The sequence below is a fragment of the Sphaeramia orbicularis genome, chromosome 21, assembly GCF_902148855.1.
Source record: "Sphaeramia orbicularis chromosome 21, fSphaOr1.1, whole genome shotgun sequence".
In the NCBI taxonomy this organism is placed as follows: Eukaryota; Metazoa; Chordata; class Actinopteri; order Kurtiformes; family Apogonidae; genus Sphaeramia; species Sphaeramia orbicularis.
In genome coordinates this window covers 46,990,251-47,007,256 of record NC_043977.1, presented here as the reverse complement: position 1 = coordinate 47,007,256, position 17,006 = coordinate 46,990,251, and the positions used below count along the sequence as shown (strand labels likewise).

Sequence of the window (17,006 nt, the reverse complement as noted above, 5' to 3'; positions counted from 1 at the left end):
TTGGGACATCCAAGTGGGGACATTATCAACATCAGCTTGAAAAGACTGTATGATATCCTCGTATATGCTGCAAGGAAAAATATTTTCATGTCTTGGATAAATGACAAACCTCCCACTAAAACGACTTGGCATAAAATCCTTATGGAATGCATTCCTATGGACTATTTGACCTGTTTACTTCATTCTTCAAAGGGACAGTTTATGAAAATTTGGACTCCATACCTCCATTTCACAAACTCATCAGTCACTTCTGTGCTTTCAGACCTCATCAATGACTGAAAATCTTTGGTGCCTGTTTACAATTAGATCACTACTGATCTCACCTGTCACTGCTTGATTGTCTGATCTTTGTTTTATCTTCACTATAACTCCAGACTGTGGACTAATTGCTTTATCTTGGATTAGTATACTTTTTTTTTTTTTTAATTTTCTTATAGAGCAGGTGTTGTACTGAGCCATTTGTTGCAAAAAAAAAAAAGTAATAAAATCTAATAAAGATAATTGAAAAAAAAAATGTCTGTGACATCATATAGTTTGGTTACCTAGCTTGCCAAATATGCTTTTATGTATTATGAAAAGTAAATGTGTGTTTTACCATTTCACAAGTACTTGAAAATACATGGCACCATATTAAGTTCTGTTTATTCTATATTCAAAGCAGCTGAGCCAAGCTCAGGTAGAGTCATTGTAAAAGTTTATGTGGAGGAGACAGAGCCAGAATGAAACTACTGACAAGAGAATATATATATATATATATATATATATATATGTGTGTGTGTGTGTATATATATATATATATATATATATATATATATATATATATATATATATGCTTATTGGGTGTTGGACATATTTCTGTGTAGTATAGGGTTAAAACGTCTCTTAGAACAACTTGGACTATTCAGGATAAGCTGGTGCTTTGTATCCATGTGTCGACTTCATGAGGCCAACTTGACTGTTTCCCATAGATAATGCTGAGCCTGATGAAGTCCACCTTAGAGCCTGGTTCCATTGTCCTTCTTCCTTTTTAAGGGAAATCCTCAAGCCTGGTGAGGTCATCGACTCTGTTATGTTACTGCTGAGAAAGTAATGAAAATGCCTCAGAAAGAGCTTTGTTATATCAGCTTACCTGGTTCTCAAGGAGCAAAAGTTAATCCTACCACAGTTTATTTGGTCTTTCTTTGTCACACAAACACCTAAAGCTTGAGGGGATTTTTTCCCCCCAGAGTAAAGGCAGTACAAAAGGTTTTAATTTTATAATTTTTTTTTTTTTTTTTTACAATTTTGACATTAAGTATTTTACGATGGAGCAAATCACAGAAAATATCACGTGACTTATTTTAATTGACGAGTAAGAAGTAGAATGTCCTGTATCCCTTAAAGTTTCAGTATGTAAGTTCAGTGTGTATAAATGTGCTTATATTAAATAGGAGTTTGTGTTGTGGTAGAGGCCAGTTGTTTTTGATTTCACCAGACTACATTTCTAAGCTGAAGTAGCCAGGGTTTCACACCAATGGAGTCGATGGTACAGACTGTTCATCATGGATGAAGGCAGCTGGGGTTAGGGTTTGGGTTTGGGTTAACATCAATATATGACTGTAAGAACATGATCATGTGCCAATGTCACTATATTAATTTTAATTATTATTTTTATTATTATTTACAAGTGATTAATTTAACAAATTAAACACAACTTCCTATCTTGTATTTAATTAAAAAAAAGAATTTTGTAACTACTTCAATCAAAACTAAGATATAGGTAATACGTATTTATATTCGTTGTCTTTAAATCCCAGAAAATGCTTTACATTTCTATCACTTGCTGTAAGTACTGGTGACACAAATAGAATTTTCTCATGTATTTGCACAGAGTAAATCTAGTGTTTGGTATGGATCAAGTGCCAAGGTGATATTACCATTTTAGACAGTACTGGAATTAGGTATGAAAGTTTCATGTCCATTGACAGCCATAATTAACATGATAAATATCTAATCCTAATATGTTTCAAGTTTTAAAGGCTTACTTTTGCATCCTGAGTGAAAGTTGAACAATCCAGACAGTCATCTTTGGTTTAAAAGAGGAAAACATTAAAAAAGGTGCAACAATATAATAACAACATTAAAAACACAGCAAGATGAGACGACAAATGATGTAAAGGATGCAATAAGATGGGAATGAGGCAAAAAATGTCCAAAATGATTAAAACACATGACTCGTTTTCTGGTTTTAGTGCTTATGGAACAAGGCAAAAATCCTTATGGTCAAAACATGACAAACTCATCCCAAACAGCAACATTTTCTAAGTCTAGAGGTTTTCATTTGTTGATTGTGTTGTTTGGTGAGTATCCTGCGCAGTTCTTTGTTGGGACAGGAAACTCCTACACAGGCTTCATAATGTTGTTCTAATAGAACTTGAGAGAAGTTATCGCCTCTGTACCTCTGTCCTTTAAGTGACACAATCACACAGTGGGAAACAGGTCCTTGAAGCTGTCAGACTATTTGACATGTACAATACATACTAACATAATGACCTGTGTCTGTCATGTCTCTCTTTCAGCATCTTATTTGCCGACATCGAGGGGTTCACCAGTTTGGCATCCCAGTGCACAGCGCAGGAGCTGGTGATGACTCTTAATGAACTTTTTGCCCGCTTTGACAAGCTGGCAGCGGTAAGGACACGTGCTTACCCCCGCAAATTCTGCACACCAAAAAAGGGCTAATTTTTAATAGTTTATCCTATGCAAATGCCACTGAAAGTTAATGATAGCTGACAAGATGATTTTTGGTGTTATTAAATGGTAAATGAAATGGCACATGAAACATTACTGCTAACTGTGTAGAGCAGTGACTCAATTGGTGGGCTGCGACCCAAAAGTGGGTCACAACCTTGTTTTCAGTGCTTCCTGTGCTTTATTTTTTTATGGAGCAGAGCACCGTTCATTCATACTCGCCAACAGTAGGTGGCGGTAATGCACTATAATGCTAATTAACACTAGATATTTCACAGCGTAGAAGAAGAACTGAAAGTTTCTAATCATATCATGCGGAAACTCAGATATGACAATGACTACATCAGATATGGTTTTACCTACAATGGACAAAAACCTCACTGTGTTTAACCCTTCATAGTTCACTCATAGAAATACTCTGAAATTAAAAATTTCAACCTTGGTTTGTTATTGGAGGACCTAACAGGACTTCACTACTTTTGTGAAATGTAATTTTTTTTTTAATTATGTAGAAAATCGAGGTCAATGAAGTTACCATATTTGGTTCCTTACCCATAAGGCAGAAAATAAATAAATACAAAATACAAAAAGTAAATATAAAACATGCAAGAAGAACACATATAAGGTGAAAGGAACATGTATTTTACAGGGTTCCCGTAAGGTCTTAAAAAGTCTTAAAAGTCTTGAATTTCCAAATCTGCATTTAATACCTTAAAGTCTTTTAAAAGTATTATATTTGATATGGTAGGTCTTAAGTTATGTTGCCATAAACTTGTTCAATGTACAGGGTGGGGAAGCAAAATTTACAATATTTTGAGGCAGGGATTGAAAGACAGTGTATGACCAATTAGTTTATTGAAAGTCATGAGAATTTATTTGCCACAAGAAAATTTACATAATAGAAAATGTTTTTATTCTATGTCAATCAATCAAACTTTATTTCTATAGCACTTTTCATACATCGTACATGTAGCACAAAGTGCTTCACAACAAAACCCCCCACTGTCCCGCGGTTGCAAATAAAAATACAAGGAACAAAGTAAAGTTTACAGTAAGGGTTTAATTAAAAGCTAGACTAAAAAGATAAGTTTTAAATTTACTTTTAAAAATATGAACACTCGCAGCGGACCTCAGGTCCTCAGGTAGACTGTTCCATAGTTTGGGGCCATAAAAGCTGAATGAGGCCTCACCATGAGTCTTAGTGTGGACTCTAGGAACAGTTAAGAGGTGACTACCTGAGGACCTGACGGTCTGAGAGGGCTCATACGTTAAAAGCAAATCAGATAAATAAATAGGGCTAAGACCATTAAGAGTTTTAAAAACCAATAAAAGCAGTTTAAAATCGATCCTGAAGCTCACGGGGAGCCAGTGCAGAGACCTGAGCACTGGTGTGATATGCTCTCTCTTTCTGGTCCTCATCAGCAGTCGGGCTGCAGAGTTCTGGAGCAGCTGCAGCGATGCAATGGTCTTCTTGGGAAGACCAGAAAGGAGAGCGTTACAGTAATCAATTCGACTTGTGATAAAAGCATGTATCAAAGTCTCTGCATTGGCTCGAGAGAGAAATGGTCATACTCTGGCAATATTTTTTAAATGATAAAAACCAGATTTGGTAACAGACCTTATGTGCGGCTCAAAGCTAAGCTCACAATCTAGTAAAACACCCAGACTTTTAACCCTCTCAGAGGGGCCGAGTGAATGGGTTAGGAGCTTAGCTTTGAGCCTCTTCCTCTGAGCCTCAGGACCAACAATTAAAACCTCAGTTTTACCCTGGTTGAGCTGGAGGAAGTTTGCTGCCATCCAGGACTTAATATCTAAAATGCAATTAAAAAGGGTGTCAGTGGGGCTGAGGTCATCTGGAGACATGGCAACATAAAGTTGAGTGTCATCAGCAAAACTATGAAAATTAATGCCGTGTCTCCTGATGACCTGTCCTAGCGGCAGCATATAAAGGTTAAAAAGGGTTGGACCTAAAATTGACCCTTGGGGAACACCACAATCCATTTTGCACCTTTTTGATGAGTGTTCCCCAATACTAACATAAAAATCCCTGTTTGTTAAAAATGATTCAAACCAGTTAAAAACAGACCCAGAGAGACCAACTGTGTTATGTAATCTGTCTAAAGAATGTGGTGGTCCACAGTGTCAAACACTGCCGTAAGATCCAATAGGACCAAGACGGCAAGCTTTTTGCTGTCCGTGCTGGATCTAATGTCATTTAAAATTTTAACCAGTGCCATCTCTGTACTATGGTGCACTCTAAAACCAGATTGATAAAATTCTAAAATGTTGTTAGAATTAATAAAATCGTTGATCTGGTTAAAAACAATTTTCTCTAAAATTTTACTTAAAAACGGCAGGTTGGACACAGGTCTGTAGTTACTGGCAAGGGAGGGGTCCAGTTTATGATTCTTGAGAAGGGGTCTGACCATGGCGGTTTTAAGAGCTGTTGGGAAGACCCCTGTCTGCAATGAATAATTTACAATATTAAGAACATCATCATCGATAAATGTAAAAATCGATTTAAAAAGAGAAGTGGGAATGGAATCTAAAAAGCAAGTGGTTGTTTTTAATGGTAAAATGACTTTAAGACTCTCAGCATCAACCTGGGCAAAATTCTCCAAAGTAGCAGATAAAACCAGTGGATCTGAGATAAAAGCATTGCCTGGCTGTGGTTGCTGCAGGTCTGACCTAAAAGACTGTATTTTACTGGTGAAGTGACTTAAGAACATGTCACAGTTGGGCATATTTGACGGAGCACTGTTGTTGAAGATGGGGTTAATTGCCAAGCTAAATGTGGAAAACAGGACCTTTGGATTATGGCGGTTGTCATTTCTAAGTTTGGAAAAATATGAGTGTCTTTCTTCCTTCCGACAGTTATTGTAGTTTTTAAGTTGTTCCCTGTAAATTTCATAATTGACTGTGATTTTATTCTTGCGCCACTGTCTTTCTGCTTTCCTGCAATTTTTCTTGAGAATTTTTGTTTTTTCATTTTTCCATGGGCATTTTTTTATTTTACCCATTTTTACTTTTAAAGGGGCTATTTATTATTAAAATTGTCAACAATAAAATCACAGGAAGAGGGTAAAACAGGGCGAGGAATTTGAATTAAAATCTTGGTAAAATTTGAAGTCACTTCAGCAGTAAGATAACGCTTCTTGACAGTTTGTACAGACCGGGGAGGCTGAACAATAATACTTACATTAAAAAACACACAAAAATGATCCGACAGGCCAACATCCACAACAGAGACAGTATCAGCAGAAATTCCATATTTGATCACAAGATCCAGTATGTGGCCTCTGTTGTGAGTGGGTTGTGAGACATGTTGTTTAAAATCCATACAATTTAAAATATTTAAAAATTCTGCTGCCAACAAGTCTGATTGATTATCAGTGTGAAAATTAAAATCACCTACAATAATAATTTTCTCAAATGTTGAGTGAGCAATGGACAGGAGATCTGAGAACTCACTGATAAAGAGTGTAGAGGGCTTGGGGGGGCGGTAAATGCAGATAAAAAGAATATGAGGATTAATTAAAACCAGAGAGTGATACTCAAATGATGAGTAGTGATTAAAATAAACATTTTTGAAGCTGTATGAGGTGGAAAAGATTGTGGCTGTGCCACCTCCTCTTTTTCCTGTGCAGGATGAGTATGCATAGTTATAATCAGGGTCCTCCTTCTTTCTCAATAACTGCCTTCACACGCTTCCTGAAACTTGCGCAAGTGTTCCTCAAATATTCGGGTGACAACTTCTCCCATTCTTCATTAATAGTATCTTCCAGACTTTCTTGTAATAGTTTTGCTCATAGTCATTCTCTTCTTTACATTATAAACTTTCTTTATGGACACTCCAACTATTTTTGAAATCTCCTTTGGTGTGACGAGTGCATTCAGCAAATCACACACTCTTTGACGTTTGCTTTCCTGATTACTCATATGGGCAAAAGTTTCTGAAAAGGTGTGGATAATAGTGTTGGGTATGATTATGACATCAATATATGTTTGGTTTCAAAACAATTGACGTAGTTCCTGCTGAGAAAAAAACAACTGAATGTTCATTGTAAATTTTGCTTCCCCACCCTGTATTGTGTTTAAGTGTGTTAAATGTCCAAGCTGCAAAGAAAGTAACATTAGTCGACTCAGTTCCACCTGTTCCAACCCGACAATTTATACTGAAACAAGAAAAGCATTCGGAGAGTGCAGACCTCCGCCAAGACAGATCAGCCCTCCCTCCCGATCACCACCAACATTTAATCATTTCTTCCTTGTGCCAGTATCAACATTTCGTAAAAATTTCATCAAAATCTGTCCATAACTTTTTGAGTTATCTTGCTAACAAACAAACAAACAAACAAACACAAACACAAACACACAAAGCGAAGTGATCACAATACCTCCTGGTGGAGGTAATAATTAGGAACTACTGTAATTATCACTGACTAAATTCTAGGAGACACAAATTTTTCCCAGAGTGGACATGAAATAGGCTGTGAAATGGGCATTAAATTATGTTCTAAGTAGTCTGATTTTAGAACATTAGAACATCACTTTTAGAACATTAGACCAATATAAGTGCTGATCCAGACCCCTGTCCACATCCACATTATCCATTTGAACATCATTCCTTGCATTAGTACCATTACTTTGTGGTACCTAATAAAGCAGGTACACTCCCTGTTCATGCAGAGGTGGACCTTAGAGACCCTGTAGACCACATTGGACCTGAGATTGTTGACTCACTGTCCTCTCTGTAACTGTTGCTGCTACTGTCTTGTAATGTGTGCAGAAATTACCAAAATAGTCACTTGCCCGATAAAGGGTTAATGCCTCAATAAGTGGCTGAATGCAGTTTTAATTTTGAACTAAGTGCATAATTTTGGTTTTGGTTCAAATGTACCTAATTTATTGTTAAATGGAATATTTCCATATTTAGCATCACCAACTGCTGGTCAGTTTGGTTTATCATTAAACTTGTCTTTTGTGTTGACATGCTGTGATATTCTGTATTATCTCCGGTTGAAAACGCACCATCTTTTCATTAAATGAATTTGAGAAGATTAACTGTTATCAGTTTGGGTCATGGTTTGTCATTGAGGGGTGATAGTGGGTCCTGAAGACAGACCCAGGGGCACCGCTACCAACTGTGGGCCCCATGAAACGTATACATTTTGGACCCTTCATAAAATTCAGCATGTTGTCAATCTGTCGAGGGTGGGGGTGGGGGTGCATGTCCATAACTAACATCACTTACGCTGACGTTAAATGAAACTGAAAGTTAACATGCTTTCAACGTCCAACTCCTGACTTCTATGCCTCTATTATACAGTGGATCTTGCACGCAATTTTTACAACTTCTAACCTTTATCCACTGGACCCCCTCCCAGAGGTGTAGTCCAGGGTATACAGAGTATACCCACTTATTTTTCAGTCAGAACTGGGTATACCCACTTCTAAATCCCTCCTAATGTGCACCATTCAGTAGTATCTGAGCTAAATTGCTCATTTTTTCTCTGCCTCTAATTGGCCAGTACTCAGTGCCTTCACTGATTAGATTGGTTAACTTTAAGCATGAGGACTGATGAGCTAATCAGAGGCAGAATAGGGCGAGTCATTCCAAGCAAAATATTGCTAACTAGCGCTGGCCACCTCTGGAACTTGATTGGACTCCTCAGGTGCCAGTGCCATACCAGTTGACTGACAGGTCACTGCACATCTCATTGAAAGATGTGTGATTATTGGAAATGCAAATGAGAAAGGTAGAATAAATGTCTTTCAACTGAGTGACACATTACGAGAGAATCTACTTTCATGGAATACGTAATTCTGAGGTAAGTTTTAAGGTGGTTTTAGAATGAGTCACTGAGGAGAAGAGATTTTGTCACCAATAGTTAAACTGTGTGAGTAGGCTAATGTTATGAACCTCATGTTGAATTCATTTACATTCATGCAGCTACTTGTGTGACCAGTAATGCCTACAAATGATCCAGTCATGATAATTTTATAATAGTAAGCAAATGCTACTGATGGATTTTTGGGTAAATTAGAGTATTCTTACATGTCACTGTTTCTAAAACAGCATTTTTCTGGACTTCAAAAAATAAATGAAGCCAAAAATTGAGAGTATATCCACTTCTCCAGGGACCACAACACCACTGCCCCCTCCACTGCTCTATAGGCCCCCCACAAATGCTGGGCCCCATGAATTTGTCATGTTAACCACTGGTGTAGGGGTTTGTAGGTCACAGCACACATGCAGTATAGATCCCACTGATAGCAATGGCCGTTATTTGTGAAAAGATCTGCAGTTATGTAGGTGTGAAGTGAGTTTCGCTTTGGCTGCTGCTTCTCCACCCCCACAAAGACTGTAAATCTGTTTGTTTGAACATTCTACCTACTGATTTTATGGTGGTTTTTGCTCTGATCCTTCCTCCCATCTGGATTATACCTTGTCGCTGTTATGGTTTTTACTGCTGTGACTTCCATCAAGCCTACCAGTAAGTCCTGTTCCAGCTGTGATCCGCCCAAAAAGCGGCCCACAACTTGGGCACGGGTCGGCCTGCACTCCGGAACAGTCTGTCAGCAATGTTGCTGCTGTTAGTGGTTCTTCTGCTGACCTCTCTGTCACTGTCACATCATGCCATCACCCAGCCATGGCTCTCCGGTACACATCCTCATGGATCTTCAGTCTCAACCACTGTGCACCCCCCTCACCAGATATTCTGACAACAATAAAGCATCTCCGCCTTCTTCGTCACCGTCCTTACATCCACCATGGCTCCCGTCATAACTTTATCATCCATTCCACCACTGAAAACAGCATTCTATCACGCTGGTCCAACAGCAGCATGCAAATCCTGGACTCCGCTCCAACAACAATATCCGTATACGTCATCTGCACACCGGCCACATGACCCACTACAACCTCCTCCCCGTCTCAACTTCCCCCACAAGGATTTCACAACAAAAGCCCCTAAGGACAGCGCTACTCAACACATGGTCAATCAATAACAAAAGTCTACTTCTGCACGAATTTATATTGGACAATGAACTGGATTTACTTTGTCTCACTGAAACCTGGCATAAACCATTGGATTGCATTGCACTCAATCAGACCACACCACCTGGATACTCATATCTTGACAACCCCCGCCCGGATCATTGGGGGCGAGGCATCGCCGTCATTTACCACAACATACTTAACCTATGCTCCGCCTCCATCCTGGCTACACCATCATTCAAACATTTAGTTTTCAGACTCCCTGGCTCTAGGTCTCTGCTTGTTGCCATCATCTATCACCCCCCCCCTCCCCAAACCTGCCCATTATTCCTCTCTGACTTTACTGACTTTTACACTCAGCTCTCCTCCATCTGCCCATCCATTCTGCTCCTAGGTGATTTCAACATCCACATTGACTGCCAAAATTCCAAGTTAACAACAGATTTCCTGGACATTTTAAACTGCCTCAGTCTCACCCAACATGTTAGCTCCCCCACTCACACCCATGGTCATATTCTCGATCTTGTCTACTCCTCAGCCCCAGTCTCTGTCCGCAATCTATCCCTAACCGACCTCACAATCTCTGACCACCTGGCTATCATCATGGATATTGTCATTCCCACTCCAACTCCCAAACAAACTCGTACAATATCCTTCTGCAATCTCAAATCACTCCATCCTACCTCTCTCTCCTCCATATCCAACTCATTAACCATCTCCTCCCTGTTACGCCCCGGCTAGGGGACCCAGGGTGCAACACGAAGTTTGTGATCACTTTTCCTCACTCCCAAGCCATAGAGAAGGAAACCCTGGACACGGGTTTTGCAAGTTTAACAAAAAGGTGATTTATTTTACAAGGTGCAACATAAGGATATTGAAAACTAGACAGAAAGGTAACTGAAACTTCAGGGTGGGCTCTGGCCAAAACAACAAACAAAACTGCACTAATAAGAAATTAGGCTGACCTGCAAAACAAAAGAAACCAAAATACAAGGTCTAACCTTCCTACCAAAAACAGGAGAAAACGAGATAAAACAAACAGGGCAGCCCACCCCTACTTCTGAACAGGACTTCTGGCAGAATGGAGGCAGGGTTGGGAGTGGAGGAAGAGCGACACAGGTCCGGCCCAGCTCCGCGGTCTTTAAAGGTCCGCCTCCCGTTGCTGCTCCAATCATGGGGGAGCATCTGGCTCGGCACCTGCAACATATTATCCACTCACATACAAAACAAAGGACACACCCACAGAGTGACACTGCGACCCACCTATGGGTCGTAACATCCCTCCCTGCACACCCAACTACCTCAGAACTCGTTGACCACTAGAACCAGACCCTCTCCTCCTACCTTGACCTGCTCACCCCCCTTAAAAAAAAAACTGTCTCCTTTTCCACCTCCACCCCTTGGTTCACCCCAGAACGCTACAATCTAAAAAGGAAATGCTGACAACTAGAAAGATTCCACAAGAAAACTGGTCTCACTGTCCACGCCGAAGTCTACAAACACTTCACCTCCACCTACAGCACAGCTCTCAACACTGCCCATACCAACTACTACTCCCAAATCATGCACTCCAATTCCACAAACCCCTGCAGCCTCTTCTCCACATTTGCTCAGTTTACCAAACCCATGGACAACATGTCCTCCACATTCTCTGCAGAAAAATGCAATAACTACCTGTCATTTTTCTACTCCAAAATTCAAACCATACACCCCGCACTTAACTCATCTCTCACCACTCACTCTCCCCTAGAATCTGGCCTCAACTCACCCTCAAACCACACTCTTTCCTCCTTTGCCCCCTTATCCCTCTCTGACACCACCAAACTCCTCTCCACCATGAAATCAACAACCTGCCACCTTGATCCTATGCCTTCTCCACTCCTTAAAGCCTGCATCCCCACTATCAGCCCACTTATCAATAACATCATAATCACCTCCATCAGCTCTGGAAACGTCCCTCCCACTCTCAAACTAGCCACAATTACACCCCTTCTGAAAAAACCTGGCCTGGACCCTTACAACCTGGACAATTTTAGACCATCTTCAATCTCCCCTACCTCTCCAAAATATTAGAATGCGCCGTCATCTCCCAACTCCAACAACATCTTCTCAACTTCCAGCTTTTTGAAACATCCCAATCCAGTTTTCGCCCCTACCACAGCACTGAAACAGCCCTCCTGAAAGTCTCTAATGATCTCCTCCTTGCCACCAACTCTGGTTCCCTTTCTATCCTCCTCCTCCTTGACCTCAGCGTTGCATTTGACACTATCGACCACACCATCCTCCTCAACCGTCTACAATCCATTGGCATCTCTGGCACAGCACTCTCCTGGTTCTCCTCCTACCTCTCTGGCAGCCATCACTATGTCTCTATCAACAGCATCCAATCTCACACCTTCCCTGTCACAAATGGTGTCCCCCAAGGTTCGGTGCTCAGGCCCCTCCTATTCATCATCTATACCCCTTGGACAAATCATCTGTCACTATGGACTTCATTTCCATTGCTACGCCGATGATACCCAGGTTTACATCACCACCAAATTTATGTCCCCAGTTATTGTCTCCACCATCACACACTGTCTGACTGATATCAAAACCTGGATGGATCATAATTTCCTCGAACTCAACAGCAATAAAAACAGAACTTCTCATCACTGGTCCCGAAGCTCTCCTCCCCTCAGCTCAGAACATCTCCCTCCTCATTGGTGGTCATACAGTTACCCCCTCCCCTCCTGTTCGCAACCTCGGTTTTATTATGGGCTCCGCCCTCTCATTCAAAATGCACATAAGTCACATCACCAAAACATCCTTTTTCCACCTCCGAAACATTGCCCGTCTCCGCCCCTCCCTCTCACAATCTGCTGCTGGAATCCTTATTCATGCATTCATCACCTCCAGTCTTGATTACTGCAATAGCCTCCTGTATGGTCTCCCCTCCTTCCATCTCCAAAAACTGAAGTATATCCAGAATTTTGCCGCCCGCCTCCTCACTCGCAACCACTCCAGAGACCACATCACCCCCATTCTCAAACAACTCCACTGGCTCCCCGTATCATACCGCATCCAATACAACATCCTCCTCCTTACCTACAACTCCCTCCATAACCTGGCCTCTCCTTATCTCACTGATCTCTTTCAGCAGCACTGCCCCACCTGCCGCCTCAGATCAGCCAACACTAACCTCCTCACTCCCACCACTAGCACAAAGCACCGGACTTTGGGGGACCAAGCCTTTGCTGCAGGTGCCCCCACCCTATGGAACTCACTCCCACAAAACATCAGGAACTCAGACTCAATACAAAACTTTAAATCACTACTCAAAACTCACCTATTCAAACTTACATTTTCTTGAGCCTCTTTTTTTCTCTCTGTTCTTTTTGTTTTGTTTGTTTGTGAAGCATCTTTGAGTGTACAAAAAAGTGCTATGTAAGTGTGATGTATTATTATTATTATTATTATTATTATTATTATTATTATTATCAGACAAGCCTTATCACATTTCTGCTGAGAAAATCCTTCCTTGTAATGACTGATAAAGGTGAGTAAAAGAGTAAGGCAGGGGTTCAATTCACCTCCTTCACTTGATTTATTTGCTTTGAAAAATGACTTTAAGAATGAAGCCTGTGGTTGAAAGCTCCTCTCGGGTGTTATTGTGTGATTCTGCTCCGAACACATTGAAAGGAGGACTAGAGCTCCTGGGAGGGATGAGTTTGGGGATTTTATTTCATCTACCTGAACTCATTTAGGTGTTTTCTGAAACACTGTAGTGCACATGAAAATGGCAATTGCTATGGCATTGCATGAATATTTGTTTTTCAGGAGTTTAATTTGAATGATTGTTGGGAGAGAAGAGGCTGAAATGAGCACAGAAAAAGCACCATAATATGCAAATGCCTCCATAAGAGCAAAATGCACGAGTCCATTAAAACAAAAGATTGAAGCTGGTGCACAGTTTTATAGTCTCACACAGACTGCATGGATCGTACCGCTGCTGTTCCTTCATTAAACTTCATTTAAACCCACACTCAGTCTTTGTGAAAAAGGGTCATTCCATGGCAATTCAACCAATTGTCCCCATATGACCCCCTCAGACAATTCTGAAAAAATTCACACTTGTTCACCTACCAGATAAACGAATACATCCAAAATTTTAATGTCATATCTGTAAGAGTTTAGGAGATACAGCCCTTTAATTTTTTTTTTTTTTTTTTTTTTAAATTTTGCAACTTTGCTTTTCGGCCAACTTTGAGGAGCTATATCTCTTTAGGTATTCAAGCCACATTGCTGAAACTTACTGTCTGGGGTGAAATCCCCCTGAGAAGACTATGTTTTGCATCAAAATAATTGTAGGTGCCTTCATGTTTGGTCCATGAGGCCTTGAAATCAGGCGAAAAGGCTAATTCCTCAAAATGTCCTCTCTTCAGGCTTGCACTGTGCCATAATGGATGAATGTAGAGACCAAATTTTTTTTTTGGATGGATTCTTATGGTCAAGATGCAACAATATACTGCAAAAAGACTACATTTCAATGAAAAGTGTTGCTGTGAGGCAATGAATAAAATGGGTCGATTTCAATGTTTCACAAAAATACTCTTTATTTGAGCACCCAAATTACCATGTGGCCAGTTGATGAAAATTTTAAAATTTTTTACCATGTCTTCATATATGTTTCAAGATGTGCTCAAAATTTTAGCTTTGGGATAGAACTGGTTCTATTTTTAATATTTTTTTTACTGCATGATTATATTTTCTTCAAATTGTATACAAACGTAGGTGTAAATGGCATTTTTAACAGTATAATGGCATTGATTATTGCACAAGTTATGATAATACTTGAGATATTTGACTAGGGTGTGGAACTGCATGATGGTTCAGATAGAATAACTATAGATTTCCCAGAAATGGCTCAGGTTGATGCCTGTAGTAGAGACTTCTCGGAAATTGGATGGAGCTGGTCAGTTGACCCAATTTCACCAGGGTCAATGACATAAATGTAGCTAAGATTTCCCAGAATTTTTATGATGCTGGCCAGCCTAATCTTTCTGTGACATTCATCCTTTAAGATCAATCCAACAACACATTTTTCCTCCATGATGAATAAGTTTGTTCAGGATTATGAATAGAATTCCCAAAATCAGGCTGGCCAGCATCACAGCCCCATGAATTTGTCATGTTTACCCCCCTTATTGGTGCCCCAGCTTGGTTTCCACTTTATCAGTGAAATATTGAAGTCAAAACTTGACAGTAACATAAACCTCTTTGAAATGACTTTGTGTCATACTTTGTGAATTGCAACTCAGTAATATTTCAATAGTCATGTTTCACAATTGGATGGATGAATATATTCCTCATATGGTGACCCGGGGCCTCATGTATAAAGCGTGCGTATGCACAAAAACCTGGCGTACACCCTTTTCCACGCTCACGTTCAGATGTATAAAGAGTGAAGTGACCGTGGAAATGTGCGGTCCTTCACGCCAAGTCCACAGCTGGTGTACGCACGTTTCTAGTGCTTTGGAACCATTGGCGACACTTAGAGGTGACACTGGGAACCTGTTAATAATGTGAAAAAGGTCATTCCTCCGATTGATGTGCACATCGGAGATACACAGAAGAACAATGAACACGCTGGCACGTCATCCTACTGTCAGAGCAGCACATCAACCAACAGAACCAGAACCAATTAGACCCTGTATCCATCAATGCCAATCCTGCCCGGATGGACATTCAGCAACAGCAAAGAGACAAGGACCTAAAATTCATAGGTTGATAAATATAGTGTTCATGTCTGTGAGAACATTTATTCGTCAGTCCAGTCACTCATTGACTCCGCCGATTTTCCTCACAATGTCTTAATGTGACTCGGGTCAGCTCGGACCCATGCCGGTCGGACGGGCATCAGCAGTGGGCTGTGGCGGACCGGAGGACCGGCTAACGCTGGGGAGTCAACAGAAGCCTCTGTGACAGGAGGATGGTTCTGGGTCTGACCGTCTTCTGTCTCATTGTTGGAAAATAATAAATTGAGTGATTAAACAGGAGTCAAAGTCTTTGATTTCCTCTTTGATTTCCTGACATGATTACACATGAACCTTTATCTAGTTTGGCTGTGATCAGGCTATTATATGACCCGTAGAATGAACTAATGTGTGACTTACACAAATACTAAATATATATTTATCTTGGGGGTGATCCGCATCAGCCCTGTAAGAAAAGTGTCACAATATCGGCGACTCTTTCCTCAAACAGTTTCAGTTCGTCTCTTTTCTTCTTCCGCCTGTTTCGGCCTCCGCTTCGCGTCCACCTTGACGTCATCGTCTGATCCTGCAGACAGGGGAATCCCAGAAGGAATCCCACCCGCAGACCCCGTTTATGCTGATTTGCATATTTAAATATGGGCGTGGAGAGGGAGGAGTCAGGTACTCCAACATATTCGCTCAGTTCCACGCTGATTGAGATGTATAACGGAAACATACTTGGATTCGGGCGTACGCACAGTTTTATACATCTGGATTTTTTTGTGCGTTCGGACTTTTCTGGATTTGGGCGTACACCAGGTTTCAGTATGAAATCCACGCAAGTCTTTGTACATGAGGCCCCAGGTCCTTGATTTGCCTTACCTGCAAAAGGTGCCAGGCCTTTATTTGAAGCAGGCCTATATTAGAGATTGACCTTTATTTCTGCGTTTCCCTCTAACAGAGACTGTATATATTAGAGCTGCACAATATGTTGTTTGAGCATCGTCATCGCAATGTACGTGTGCGCAATAGTCACTTCGCAGGTCCTGGAATGTAGGAGGCGAATGAACTCAACATGCCCTCATCTAATTTCAACCTGGGTACCTGACACACTGTGCGCAATGATCCACCAATCACAATTGTTCTTAATCAGTTTGCAGGAGCAGACCATGCTCCTACACATGGAGTGAGTCGCTGGTAACAACATTGAAAAATGAGCAACGAACAAGAGAAAATCACTGATAACAAAGACTTGGTGCAAAAAAGAAAAGCAACGTCAGTTATCTGGAATTATTTCGGCTACAAGAAGGATGATATTGAAAGACGTGTTCTGTCTCGATAGTGTGTTACAACTTTTGCCACAACGAAATTCAGATTCAGACAACTTTATGAATTCAGGGCAATTCAGTTCACAGTTAGCCTACCTTATTGAACATCCAAACAATTAGGGACAAACAAACAAATGCAAAACATTCATAGCAGCATATGACAGCCACATACACATTCACCTGTCAGTACCCATAGAATAGCAACCGGGCAAT

General features: G+C 40.6%; 1 protein-coding gene across 2 annotated transcripts in view; it reads left to right on the top strand.

Moving 5' to 3' along the window:
• adcy5 (adenylate cyclase 5) overlaps positions 1–17,006 on the top strand; it is a 282,560-nt gene that overhangs the window by 173,485 nt on the left and 92,069 nt on the right. For both annotated transcript variants that reach the window (XM_030125695.1, XM_030125694.1), the window contains exon 4: positions 2,559–2,670. In XM_030125695.1, the coding sequence (XP_029981555.1) occupies positions 2,559–2,670 (112 nt within the window). The remainder of the gene's footprint in view (positions 1–2,558; positions 2,671–17,006) is intronic.